At 36.4% G+C, this 13,732-nt stretch overlaps 1 protein-coding gene across 1 annotated transcript in view; it reads left to right on the plus strand.

Moving 5' to 3' along the window:
• Window positions 1-13,732, plus strand: part of Macc1 (MET transcriptional regulator MACC1) — a 119,005-nt gene that overhangs the window by 85,623 nt on the left and 19,650 nt on the right. The window contains 2 exon segments of the mRNA XM_050131104.1: window positions 9,826-9,945; window positions 13,662-13,731. Coding sequence (XP_049987061.1) covers window positions 9,834-9,945; window positions 13,662-13,731 — 182 coding nt within the window. The 5' untranslated portion in view covers window positions 9,826-9,833.

Below are 13,732 nucleotides of genomic sequence, written 5' to 3' on the forward strand. Positions count from 1 at the left end.
CTTTTTTTTTTTTTTTTTTTTTTTTTTTTTTTTTTTTTTTTAGAAAAAGGTGAGGAGTTTAATAGTTGAAAATAAGTAAAGACACACCTGGAAGCTTATGTTCTAAATTAAACGAATAGTTCATGGATTTTCAGACATCTGCTCTTTCCAGAACAATGTTTGAAAACAAATGCTGTTTTTGATAATGGCTGCCCTTGAGTAAAAGTGCAAGAAAACACAAGACGGTGATTAAGAGTTGCTGTCCTCTTTGCCACTATGGGTAAACAAACCTTCTTCTCTACAGCAGGCACACTCTTCCCTCTGCCACTCTAATCCAGATTGTTTCCCTATTCCACCTCTCCCCTTGTCTATATGCTGATCCAGACTTAGTACCTAGTCTTGTGGTGGAGTTTATATACTGAAAGATTGGTACAGAAAGAATTACAGGTTTGCTGAGAGCAGCATAGAGGCCAATTGGGAAAGCAAAGGAGTTTCTGGAGTGTAGCTCTCACCATGAGCCTCCCACAGACACAACATCTTTGGGCAACTTTGTTTTGGATTCTTGGCCATGACACAAGACTTGCTACAGCAGAAAAACTGAGGTGAGCCCAGCAGGCTGTATTTGATTTGACCTGCAGATGAATCCAGTATACAGGTTTAAAACAACCAGACTGAGGGACAGTGGATGACTGGGGTGACGGGAGTGCAAGACAAATCTACTAAGAACTACAAGCAATAGCGTTTGCCTGTGTTCCCTAGATGCTCTGATCTTTCAGCAAGGCACTTGCACTGGCCTTCCTGAAGTGTTATGGTCCTTAGGTGATATCAATAAAACTACCCAAGACCCTGGAGGTGCTTTCCCTGTGGGTAAGGGCTTCTTGTGAATTTTATTTTAACTTGGAAGGTTATTCATTTCAAAGGAATCTTGGAATGTAAATTGTTCTTTGTTATTCTGTTTCCTCCATAAGAAAGAAAGAGTTCAGACAGATGGTTAAATTGGATTCCATAAAAAATGTACTTACCTTTCTGAAAACAGTTTTTCAAGGAAAGACCTGAGGTTTTTGTTTATTTTTTAATTAGTTTGCTAAATTTTGATGAAAGATTGAGCTCTGTCAGTCTGTAGTGTGCTAAGGACTTTTAATTTTGGACATGATACTTGGTAAAATCCAACCACAGAGTTTTTTTTTTTTTAAGACATATGCATTATTTTTAATGGATTATTTGCTTGGATAGCAAGTACAAGGCAAAGTACTTGGGAAGGAATTGGGAGGCAATATGGGCAGAGTGTCAGAACTAAAATTCACAATGCCTCGGGAGCAACTACAGAGTTTTTAAAGGACTGTCGGGAAACTTGAGAATTCAAAGAAATTTGCATATTACATAATTCAATTTTTTTTTACTCAGTTTTCCATATAATTTACCCTATAAGAGGAAAGTTTATTATTGGACCATTTAGGTTTTTATTTTTTATTTTATTTTAATATTTTATATGGGTGGCTGGAGAGACAGCTGTGGGTGCTCGAACCAAACTCTTATATTGTTTGGTTGTGAGCCCAGTCTTTAATGGCTGATCCATCTCTCCAGCCCCCATTTAGGTTTTTAGGTATGCTACCTTTTAAGATATTTTTTTTCCATGTCTTGGAAAATGCCACTCCTCCATTTCCTTCTTTTTTCTTTTTCCATTCTTCCTTTTGTTACTCATTATAAAGTCAGAAAAGGCTTTTAGTTTTCTTTAAGATGTCTTTTTTTATGTCAATCATATCTTTCTTGGTACCTTACTGTGGCTTGGAGCTTACTGTATAGTACAGTCCAGCCTTGACCATGCAGAAATTTCACTGCCTCAGCTTCCAAAGACTCGTATTAAGAGTACAAATTACCTCTTTCAGGAAAACAACAACAAAAATCAAAAATCTTCTTTTAAAATGAAGTCAATAATTTAAAAGAATTATGTCAAATAGGAAGTTTAGCTTGAAGGAGTTATATCCAATATGCTATTAAGAACAAGCAAAAATTGCTGGTATGTGAGCTGGAAGACTGGCCAGTTTAGGACACAACATTGGGGACATTAAGACAGAGAAAATGAAATCTTGTGTGACCAGCTATGTGTGCTGGCTCTAACATTAGGGAGAATGATTTTCTGTCAGTCACTTGCTTTTCAAATTAGTCGTGTCCAGTTACTTAGGCTTGAAAAAAATATTTCTTTTGCATATAATTTTTCTTTTACAGTAGTCTTACTTGCATATGTCTTTGCACCATGTGCATGAAGTGCCTTCAGAGGCCAGAAGATGGTGTTAGATGGTCTGGAACTAAAGTTCCATTGGCAGGGAACCACTATAAAAATGCTGGGAATTGAACCCCATTTCTTCTGGAAGAGTAACAAGTGCTTCAAACACAACCATATCTCCAGCCCCTTGAGTCACGTAGGAGGGCCTTCTGTATTTGTGTTGCTTTCATTGGTTAATCAATAAAGAAACTGCTTGGCCTGATAGGGCAGAACTTAGGTAGGCAGAGAAGAAAGAACTGAATTCTGGGAGGAAGGAAGCAGAGTCAGAAAGACACCTTGGAGCCGCTAGAGACAGACTTACCGACTCTTTCCTGGTAGGCCACTGCCACGTAGTGATACAGATTAACAGAAATGGGTTAAATCAAGATGTGAGAGTTAGCCAATAAGAGGCTAGAGATAATGGGCCAAGCAGTAATTTAATTAATATAATTTCTGTGTGGTTATTTTGGATGTAAAACCCAAACAGCCAGAACAAACAGCGGCCGCTTCTCCCATAACACTTGAGGCTTATTGTTTTTTCCACTGAAAATCATATTTTTAAAAATATGGTTTTAACTCTCAAGGACCAAAGAGAGATCTGTATGTAACATTAACTAAATCTGACTCAGGAAATGAAAAACCTAAATATCATGTATATACTTTTAACGGTAATTCATCTGTCTTCACTGTTGAATAGTATTCTGTTATATTAAAACACCACAATTTATGTATCCATTTATGTGATAAAAGACATTTGTTTATATTCAGTTTGTATTTGGAAAATTAATAAGCATTCACATGTAATTTCCTTTTTAAATTATTTCTTTTACTTTTGAGATTATAATATAATTATATTTCTCTCTTTCCTTTCCTCCCTTCAAGCATTCACACATATCCCTCCTTGCTCTCTTTCAAGTTCATAGTTGTTAGGAAATGAATTACATTTGTAATTATTTTCTCATTAATTATTGCTACATACATATGCATATACATATATATTCCTAAATTGCTTAGTCTGTATAATTTTACTTGTATGTAGTTTTCACGGTTGACCATTCAATACTGGCTAACCAATTGGTGTTCTCTGTTGAAGATTATTTTGTCAGAATTTAGCATTCTTTAGTTGCCTGTATAGTTTTAGAAATCAACGAAATGAAATTGGAATCCCTGGGTAACAGGCTGTGAAGTTCATCAAAAATCTTGCCAGATGGACTTCCAAGTAGTTGTATCTATGAATACTTCCACTAGAGTATACACAATTTCCCTTTTTGCTGGGTTTCCTGTTTTAGGCTACATTATTGGTGAGATTTCATAGGTCAAGTTTTCCTGGCATATACAAAAGACCCTATCATAAAGCATACTTCCTGGTCCTCTGGGTCTTCCAATTTTCCTACCCATTCTCCTGAAAGGTTTCCTGTGCCTCAGGTATGGTTGTGTTTTAGATATCTGTTGCTGAAGGGCACTCCATGGTCAGTTGTTCTCTGCATTTGGACCAGTTGTGGCTTTCTGCAATCATCCATCTGCTACAGCTTTAGTGAAGAGTGAGTGCTATACCTATATATGGGTATAAGGATTCATATTTAGAATGCAGTTAGAATGTTTTTATATTTATTTATTAAGTATACAATATTCTGTCTGTGTGTCAGCCTGTAGGACAGAAGAAGGCATCAGATCTCATTTCAGATGGTTGTGGGCCACCATATGGTTGCTGGGATTTGAACTCAGGACCTTTGGAAGAGCAGGCAACACTCTTAGCCACTGAGCCATCTCGCCAGTCCTGCATTTTACTTTATTACATACTAATCCAAGCCCTCCACTCCTGCTCCGTGCACCTTCCCCTCACCCTTCCCCTCCATTTATTTCTCAGAGAGTATAAGGCCTTGCATGGGGGGGGGGAGTCAACAAATTTGATCACATCACCATGTTGAGGTAGAACCAAGGTCCTCCTGCTTGTGTCTAAGTGGAACAAGGTTTCTCTTTAAAGGATATGGGCTCCAAAATGTCTGATCATTCATTAGAGATTACTCCTGATCCCATAGCCAGTGGCCCCACGACTGCTAAAGCTACCCACTGTCACTTGCTTTTAGGGGGTCTAGATAGATCTGATGCAGGTTTCCTAGTTGTCAGTCCAGAGTCAGTGACCTCTCACTAATTCTGGGTAGCTTTTTCTGTGAGTCTTTTCATCAGAGTCCTGACCCCTTTGCTCATGTTATTACTCCTTCCTCTCTTTGACAGGAGTCCAGGAGCTATGTCCAGTGGTTAGTTCCACAACTAATCACTCTGCATCTGCCTCTCTGCATCTGCTTCCATCAGTTATCAGATGAAGGTTTTTAGGAGACACTGTTTATAATATTCTCCTTCCTAGGCAGATCCATGTATTATTTCTCTTAGGCTCCTCTTTGCTACCTAGCTTCTCTGGGGTTGTAGACTGTAAGCTGGCCATCCTTTCTTTTTGCCCAATATTCACTTATATGAGTGAGTACATGCCATAATTGTCATTCTGGGTCTGGGTTACCACACTCACGATGATTTTCCCCACTTCTGTCCATTTGCCTGCAAATTTCAAGATGCTGTTGTTTTGTATTGCTGAGTAGTACTCCATTGTGTCAATGTACCACATTTTCTTTATACATTCTATAGTTGAGGGGCATCTGGGTTATTACCAGGTTCTGGCTATTACGAATAATGCTGTTATGAACAAAGTTGAGCAAGTGTCCTTGTGGTATAAGTGTGCCTTCTTTGGCTATATATCCAAAAGTGGTATTGCTGGGTCATGAGGTAGACTGATCCTAATTTTCTGAGAAACCGCCATAGTGATTTCCAAAGTGGCTGTATAAGTTTGCACTCCCACTAGCAGAGGAGGAGTGTTCTCCTTTCTTCACATCCTCCACATAAGGTGCCATCAATGTTTTTTATCTTAACCATTCTGACAGGTGTATGATGGTATATCAAAGCTGTTTTGATTTGCATTTCCCTGATAGCTAGGATGCTGAACAATTTATTAAATGTTGTTCAGGCATTCACAGTTTTTTTTTTCTGTTGAGAATTCTCTGTTTAGATCAGACTCCATTTTTTAATTGGATTATTTGGTATTTTGGTATTTAGTTTCTTAAGTTCTTTTTGTATTTTGGAGATCAGCCCTCTGTCAGATGTGGGGCTGGTGAAGATCTTTTCACATTCCAAAGTCTTCCATTTTGTCTTGTTGACCATGTCATTTGTCTTACAGAAACTTTTCAGTTTTAGGACTTTCTGTTAATTAATTCTTTCTCTCAGTGCCTGAGGTACTGGGGTTATATTTAGGAAGTGGTCCTTTGTGCCAATGTGTCCAAGTATACTTTCTCTTCTATGATGTTTAGTATGTTGGATTTATGTTGAGGTCTTTGATCCATTTAGACTTGCGTTTTGCGCATGGTATACAAATAGAGATGGATCTATTTGTATTCTTCTACATGCTGATGTCCAGTTATACTAGCACCATTTGTTGAAAATGCTTTCTTTTTTTTTTAGCTCATAGTTTCAGAGTTTCTGTAAAAAATCAGGTGTTCATAGGTATGTGGATGGATATCCAGGTCTTTGATTTGATTCCATTGGTCAACCTGTCTTGCTTTATGCCAATACCAAGCTGTTTTCATTACTGTAGCTCTGTAATCACGCTTGAAGTCAGGGATGGTGATACCTCCAGAAGTTCCTTTATTGTACAGGAATATTGTTTTGGCTCTCCTGGGTTTTTTGTTTTTCCATATGAAGTTGAGTATTGTTCTTTTAAGGTCTGTGAGGAACTGTGTTGGGATTTTGATGGGGATTGCATTGAATCTGTAGATTGCTTTTGGTAAGATTAGCATTTTTACTGTGTAATCCTATCTATACAAGAGCATGGCAGATCTTTCCATTTTCTGGTGTCCTTTTCAATTTCTTTCTTGAAAGACTTAAAGTTCTTGTCATGAAGGTCTTTTACTTGTTTGGTTAGTATTACCCCAAGATATTTTTTGTTGTTTGTGGCTATTGTGAAGGGTGATGTTTCTCTGATTTCTTTCTCAGCCCATTTATCATCTATATATAGGATGGCTACTGATTTCTTTGAGTTAATCTTGTGTCCTGCCATATTATTAAAGGTGTTTATCAGCTGTAGAAGTTTCCTCATAGAATTTTGGGGGTCACTTATGTGTACTATGATGTCATCCGTAAATAGCAAGAATTTGACTTCTTTCCTTCTAATTTGTATCTCCTTGATCTCCTATTGTTGTCTTATTGATCAAGCTAGCACCTCAAGTACTATAATGAATAGATATGGAAAGAATGGACAGCATTATTTTGTTCCTGATTTTCGTGGGATTGCTTTGAGTTTCTTCTCTCCATTAAGTTTGATGTTAGCTATTGGCTTTCTATATATTGTCTTTATTATATTTAGGAATGTTTCTGGTATTCCTGATCTCTCCAAGACCTTTATCATGAAGGGGTTTGGAATTTTGTCAAAGGCTTTTCATAGTCTAATGAGATTATTATGTGTTTTTTTCTGTTTGTTTATGTTATTGATTACTAAAAGCTTAAACTGAACATTACTAAAGCTTAAATTGTTCCTCAAATCCCATATACTAATAGTGGGACATTTCAACACTCTACTCTTACCATAGGACAGGTCTACCAAACAGAGACTTGATAGAAATAAAGGAACTAACATGTCATTTCTCAAATGAGCTTAATAGACATCTATAGAACATTACTCTCAACCCTAAGAGTCCATCTTTTTCTCAGTACCCCAATGGAGCCGACTCTAAAATTGACCTCAAACTCAATAACAGACAAACCTTAACAGATACAAAAAATTGTAATAACCCCCTGTATCTTATCAGATCACCATGACTTAAAAGTTAGAATTCAACAACACTAACTGCAGAAAACCCACAAACTCATAGAAATTGAGCAATGTTCAAGTGAACCACCACTGGGTCAAAGAAGAAATAAAGAAACACATTAAAGACTTCCTAAACTTATGGGACAAAATGAAAGCAGTCCACAAAGGAAAGTTCATAGCACTAAATGACTACATAAAGAAGTTGGAGAAAATCTCATACTAGTGAAATAACAGAACATATGAAAGCCCTAGAACAAAAAGAAGCAAACTCACCCAGGGGCAGATGACAGCAAATAATCAAACTGAGAGCTGAAATCAATAAAATAGAAACAAAGAAAACAATAGAAAGATTCAATGACACAAAGAGCTGGTTCTTAAAAAAAAATCAACAAGATAGACAAACCTTTATCCAAACTAACCAAAGGCCCAGAGGAATACACAAATTAGCAAAATCAGAAATGAAAGGGGGAACATAACAAGAGACACAGAGGAAATGTAGAGAATCATCAGGTCATACTTCAAAAACTTACTCCACTAAATTGGAAAATTTAAAGGAAATGGACAATTTCCTGGATATGTTCCACACACCAAAATTGAATCAAGACCTGATAAACAAATTAAATAGACCTATAACCCCTAAGTAAATAGAAGCTGTCATCAAAAGCCTCCCCCACCCAAAAAAGCCCAGGACCAGATGATTTCAGTGCAAAATTCTATCAGAATTTCAAAACAGAGTTACTACAAATACTCATCAAATTGTTCTACACAATAGAAACTGAAGGAGTATTACCAAACTCTTTTTACAGTTACCCTGATAACCAAGTCACAGAAAGGCACAACTAAGAAAGAGAATTACAGACCAATTTTCCTCATGAACATTGACAGAAAAATACTCAACAAAACCCTGGCAAACTGAATCCAAGAATACATCAGAAAAATTATCCACCGTAGTCAAGTAGGCTTCCTCCCAGAAATACAGGGGTAGTTCAACATACAAGATATGTCAGTGTAATCCACCACATAAGCAGTTAGAAATTATACAGGTTTAGGAAAGTTGTGGTCATACATTGTCCTCTGGGGTCACAGGCCTCAGCAGGATCAGTTTATAGTGTCTGGAATAAACTCCCTTCTGTTAAGCAGGCCTTAAATCCCGTTAGATGACTGTTGCTTATCCTCAGTACCAATATTACACCTTGATTGCTTTTTTCCTTGGGCAGCTTCCATAGCTTCTTGTAGTATTATGAGAATTAATACTTAGGAAGGAGGCTTCCAAGTCAGATTTAACTGATTTCTCCTGTATCTTAAGTGTCTGTTGTCTTTAGCAATAGGATTTTACTTTCAATTTCCTGGAGGCAACAAAGGGCAATGGTACTAATTTATATCATTAGGGTGCTTTTGGGATTCCTTTGACCAACGACTCAAAAAAAAAAGGTTTCCCAGTCCTGGCACTGAAGTTTTCTTAGATGTTTATGGCTTTTGGGGGAGCATTATCATCCTAAGTGCTATAAGTTCATTTAAACTATATACATTTGTAATTTATATATACACAATTTTAAAGTAAATATAAAATAATATGATTCCTTATGGCCTTTTCAAATCTTTGGTGTTCTTTATCCCTCCTCTCTGAATTAGCTTCACTCCCCCCTCTTCTGGTCAGTCCCCCCTCCATTTTTTTCTGTTTCTCCTTCATAGCATCTTCAATGCAGCAGTGCTTGGAGGCAAAGGCAGGTGGACCTCTGAGTTTAACTCCAGTCTGGTTTACACAGAAAGTTACAGGCCATCGAGGGTTACATAGGAAGATATTGGACAGGGGGAAGGGATATTATTGCTTTTGACATGGACAACCAATTATTCATGACACCCACATGGCTGCCTCAGTCAGGTAGATATCAAGATTTCATATGAGTGTGAGATTCCTTCTGGGGTGTCCATTCTGTATCCTTGGCATATTTCTGTTCTGATTTCACATTATATTCCTTAGTGCACATTTATAATAAATGCTGATAGCTAACAGGCAGTGAGCACTATCTGAATTATTATCTTTAGCATTTGTCTTAAGCGTTTTCAATGACAAAACATGTTTTAAAACAACATGCTTCAAAAACAGCATATTTTATATGATAACTATTAACAATTTTGACTTCAATTAAAAATAAAGGAGAGAAATTACAAATATACTCATAGACATATAATATATATCTAATGTAATTTTTCTTGGGATTGCATTGGACATATGTAGAAGAATTTGGGATTTTTCAGATTAGTTTTATTTACTTTTCTAGTCATCAGAGATTATCCATTTATTAATATGTCAACTTACTATTCTTTCTCTTATCTCAGGCTTTTATTGGTTGTTTTATATTGACATACTAATGAAGGTATTTCCACAATAAATTCATTGTTTAGGGTTAATCTAGAATTAACATTTTTCAAAATAGCAATAACATTCATTTCAGGACATTTAGTAGAAGCAGAGACCTCTGCTCTGTGTAACAGCTCTGGCTGTCCTGGAATTTGCTTTATTAGACTAGGCTGGCCTTGAACTCACAGAAATCCTTTTGCCTCTGCCTACTGAGTGCTGGGAAAAGACATGAGTGACCACTGCCTATCTCTGTATAGATACTTACATGACGTTTTCTGTTTAAATAAGAATAACCAGTTTTTAGGTTGTTTCCTTTGTCAACCTGCTTATATATTCATACAATAAATATATCCTCCAATTGCTTTGTAGATGGCAAAATGCTAATCAGTGAAAGAGCCTATTGCTGGCCACGAGGAATTGCTCAAAGTAGATCCGAAGGAAATTTGGTTGACATGGAAGTCTCAAAACTCTCAAAAAATCATATTACAGGTACAAGAATTTATAATATGGTAATGTTGCTGTGTAATTAAGTCAAATGATTTTCTATACATATGGAATGTTTGCCTCTAAAAATTGCTATAGAAGATATACAAAATTCTCAAGTACAAGTGCTATCAGAAATAGAATAACATTAAAGATAAATGCTTTCTTTTTAAATTGATTTTATTGAGCTTTGCTCCCCTCTCTGTCTCTCCTCTCCCTTTTAATCCTCTCCCATGGCCCGCATGCTCCCAATTAATAAGGAGATCTTGTTTTTTTTCTACTTCCCATGATAATTAGATCCATGTATGTTTCTCTTTGGGTCCTCATTGTTGTCTAGGTTCTCTGGAATCATGATTTGTAGGCTAGCTTTCTTTGTTTTATGTTTAAAAACCACTTATGAGTAAGTAGATATGATAATTCTCTTTCTGGTTCTAGGTTACCTCACTCAATACGATCTTTTCTAGCTCCATCCATTTGCCAGCAAATTTTGAGACATTGCTATTTTTTCTGCTGTGTAGTACTCCATTGTGTAAATGTAGCACATTTTCCTTATCCATTCTTCAGTTAAGAGGCATTTAGGTTGTTTCCAGGTTCAGACTATGACAAACAATGCTGCTATGAACATAGTTGAGCACATGTCCTTGTGGCACGATGGGGCATCCTTTGGCTATATACCCTAAAGTGGTATTACTGGGTCTTGAAAAAGGTTATTTCCTAATTTTCTGAGAAATCGCCACACTGATGTCCAAAGGGGCTGTACCAATTTGTACTCCACCAGCAATTCAGGAGTGTTTCTTAACCCCACATCCTCTATAGTATAAGTCATCCATAACACAAGTTGTCATAACTTGGCCATTCTTACAGGTGTAAGATGGAATCTCAGAGTTGTTTTGATTTGCATTTCTCTGATGACTAAGGATGTTGAGCATTTCCTTAAGTGTCTTTCAGCCATTTTAGACTCCTCTGTTGAGAGTTCTCTGTTTAGGTCTGTACTCCATTTTTATTGGATTATTTGTTCTTTTGATGACCAATTTCTTGAGTTCTTTGTATATTTTGGAGATCAGACCTCTGTCTGATGTGGGGTTGGTGAAGATCTTTTCCCATTCTGTAGGCTGTCATTTTGTCTCATTGATCATATCCTTTGCTTTACAGAAGCATCTCACTTTCAGGAAGTCCTATTTATTAATTGTTTCTCTCAGTATCTGTGCTGCTGGGATTATATTTAGGAAGTGGTCTTCTGTACCAATGCATTCAAGTGTACTTCTCACTTTCTCTTCTATAAGGTTCAGTGTGGCTGGCTTTATGTTGAGGTCTTTGGTCCATTTGGACCTGAGTTTTGCTCATCGAGAGAGAGATGGATCTATTTTCATTCTTCTACATGTTGATATCCAGTTATGCCAGAACCATTTGTTAAATATGTTTTCTTTTTTCCATTTAATATTTTTTGCATCTTTGTTAAAAATTAGGTGTTCGAAGGTTTGTAGATTAATATCCAGGTCTTTGATTAAGTTCCATTGATCTTTCTGTCTATTTTTATGCCAATACCAGGCTGGTTTCAGTACTGTAGCTCTGTAGTAGAGTTTGAAGTCAGGAATTATGATACCTCCAATGTTTCTTTTATTTAGGGTTGTTTTGGCTATTCTGGGTTTCTTGCTTTTCCATATAAAGTGAAGTATTGTTCTTTTGAGGTCTGTAAAGAATTTTACTGGGATTTTGATGGGCCTTGCATTGAATCTGTAGATTGCTTTTGGTAAGATTGCCATTTTTACTATGGTAATTTTACCTACCCAAGAGCATGGGAGATCTTTCCACTTCTGGCGTCTTCTTCAATTTCTTTCTTCAAAGATTTAAAGTTCTTGTCATACAAGTCTTCCCCTTGTTTGGTTAGAATTACTCTGAGATATTTTATGCTATTTGTGGCTATTTTGGCAGTTTCTCTGATTTCTATCTTGGCCTATTGATAAGTGCTTTCTTTATAAAGTACAGTTATTAGTGTGCTAGGGCTAGAGAGATGCCTTTGTGTATGAAATGCTTGCCATTAGGCATGAAGACAAGACTTTATTTTGCCTTAATACAGTAAATACCAGGCATGGGTATTCATCTGTAGTTCCAGTGCTAGGGGATCAGAGACAGGGAGATATCTGGAGCTTACTGCCCAGAAAATCAGTGAGCTCTAGGTTCAATGAGAGACCCTGTCTCAAAATATAAGGTGAACCTTGATAGAGGGAAACACCTGATGTTGACATCTGTTCTCCACATATAGATGTAATTGTATACATACCTCCCGCACAGGTACTGTGCGCATGTGCGCCCGTGTGTGCACACACACATGTACCACATACACACACCACACACATGCCCCTCACACACATGCACACACATAAACCACATGCACATGCACCCACATACATGCACCACACACATGCCCCATAGACACATGCACACATATATCACACACACAAATATAGCATATTGACAGATTACAATAAATATCATTAATTTATAAATTCATTAATAAACAAATAGTATGTCCTGCAAATGTTGTGAACTTGAGGGTGACAAGCAGGGACTGATGCAGCCTAGTAATTTTTATGGTGCAGAATCCAATTGACCTGATGCTCATAGTAAAAAATGAGTTTTGAGAGAGTTGGGGTAGATGAATAGAGGATGTGTGATAACAAGTGAAATACTCTTTCTGTTTTTCAAAATCCATTTTATACCTTTTAATAAGCAACATAACTTACTTAAAGCAAAATAAAACCTTCATTAGGAAAAAAGTAACAGTTTTCTGAAACTCTTGTTTCTAGAAAACTTCCAATGACTCAGTTGTCCCTGTGGCTTTCATTGTCCCTATAGCAGTATCAACTGTGCATGTCTTCATGTTTGTGACTAGTCATTAGACTAGTAGAAAGAGGCAAACAAAAGCCACTCTAAACATAAAATGACCTTGATTACATTGTTTTTATGTGTTCCTCAAGCCCTTTCCAGAGAAACAGTGAAGTGTTTCTGTTTCTAGTGGCATCCCATATTTTACCATTACAATTTTTCAGAAGTTCAATGAATTCCTGCAGGCAGTAATTTCACTGTCAATCTGGTTTTTCAATGTGTCTTTCACACACATTCAAAAAGTAATGTTGTTTATTAATGCAGTGTTGCCAGAAATTAATTAATTAATGACAATTTTAACTTACAAAGTAGTTTTGAAAACTACTCAATTTCATAAGGGTATGTTTGACATTCCTTAGATTTTATTTGAAAAGAAAGACTTTAAATTAATTTTTTGGATATAATGAGACCAACAGCTCAATGTTTAGAAAAATTATGGATGTTGGCTACTTTTTTTCAGTGTTTATTTAGGTAAATGAAACATAAAATACTTAGAAATAACTTTATGTAAGTAAAGTAAATGTGTTAAATGTGTTATTAATGTGTTGTTATAAATAATTATATACTGTACTCAACATACATTTACTTTATATTTCATGATCCTTTAAAATAGAATTAATGTATCTGTACTTACAATAACTTGGTATAAACTTCCCCTTTCCTCATTTTTAAATAAGTGGATATGGTTTTACTACTAAGCTTGTAGTGGAGAACAGCATCAAACATCAAAGCCTAAAGGAAGTTTTGAATTTGTAACCTATGAATAAATTAATCATGGTTTTATCTCAGATTCCCACTTATTTTTTTCTTTGCATTGTTTTTGCTTAAATAACAAGCATGCCAAGGGTTAGACTTGCCTCACAACTGGACAGAAGCTTCTACTCACCATGGTGATAGTGTTGCCAAA

Source organism: Alexandromys fortis, unplaced genomic scaffold (assembly GCF_014885135.2).
Source record: "Alexandromys fortis isolate MF-2015 unplaced genomic scaffold, M_Fortis_MF-2015_v1.1 scaffold_345, whole genome shotgun sequence".
In the NCBI taxonomy this organism is placed as follows: domain Eukaryota; kingdom Metazoa; phylum Chordata; class Mammalia; order Rodentia; family Cricetidae; genus Alexandromys; species Alexandromys fortis.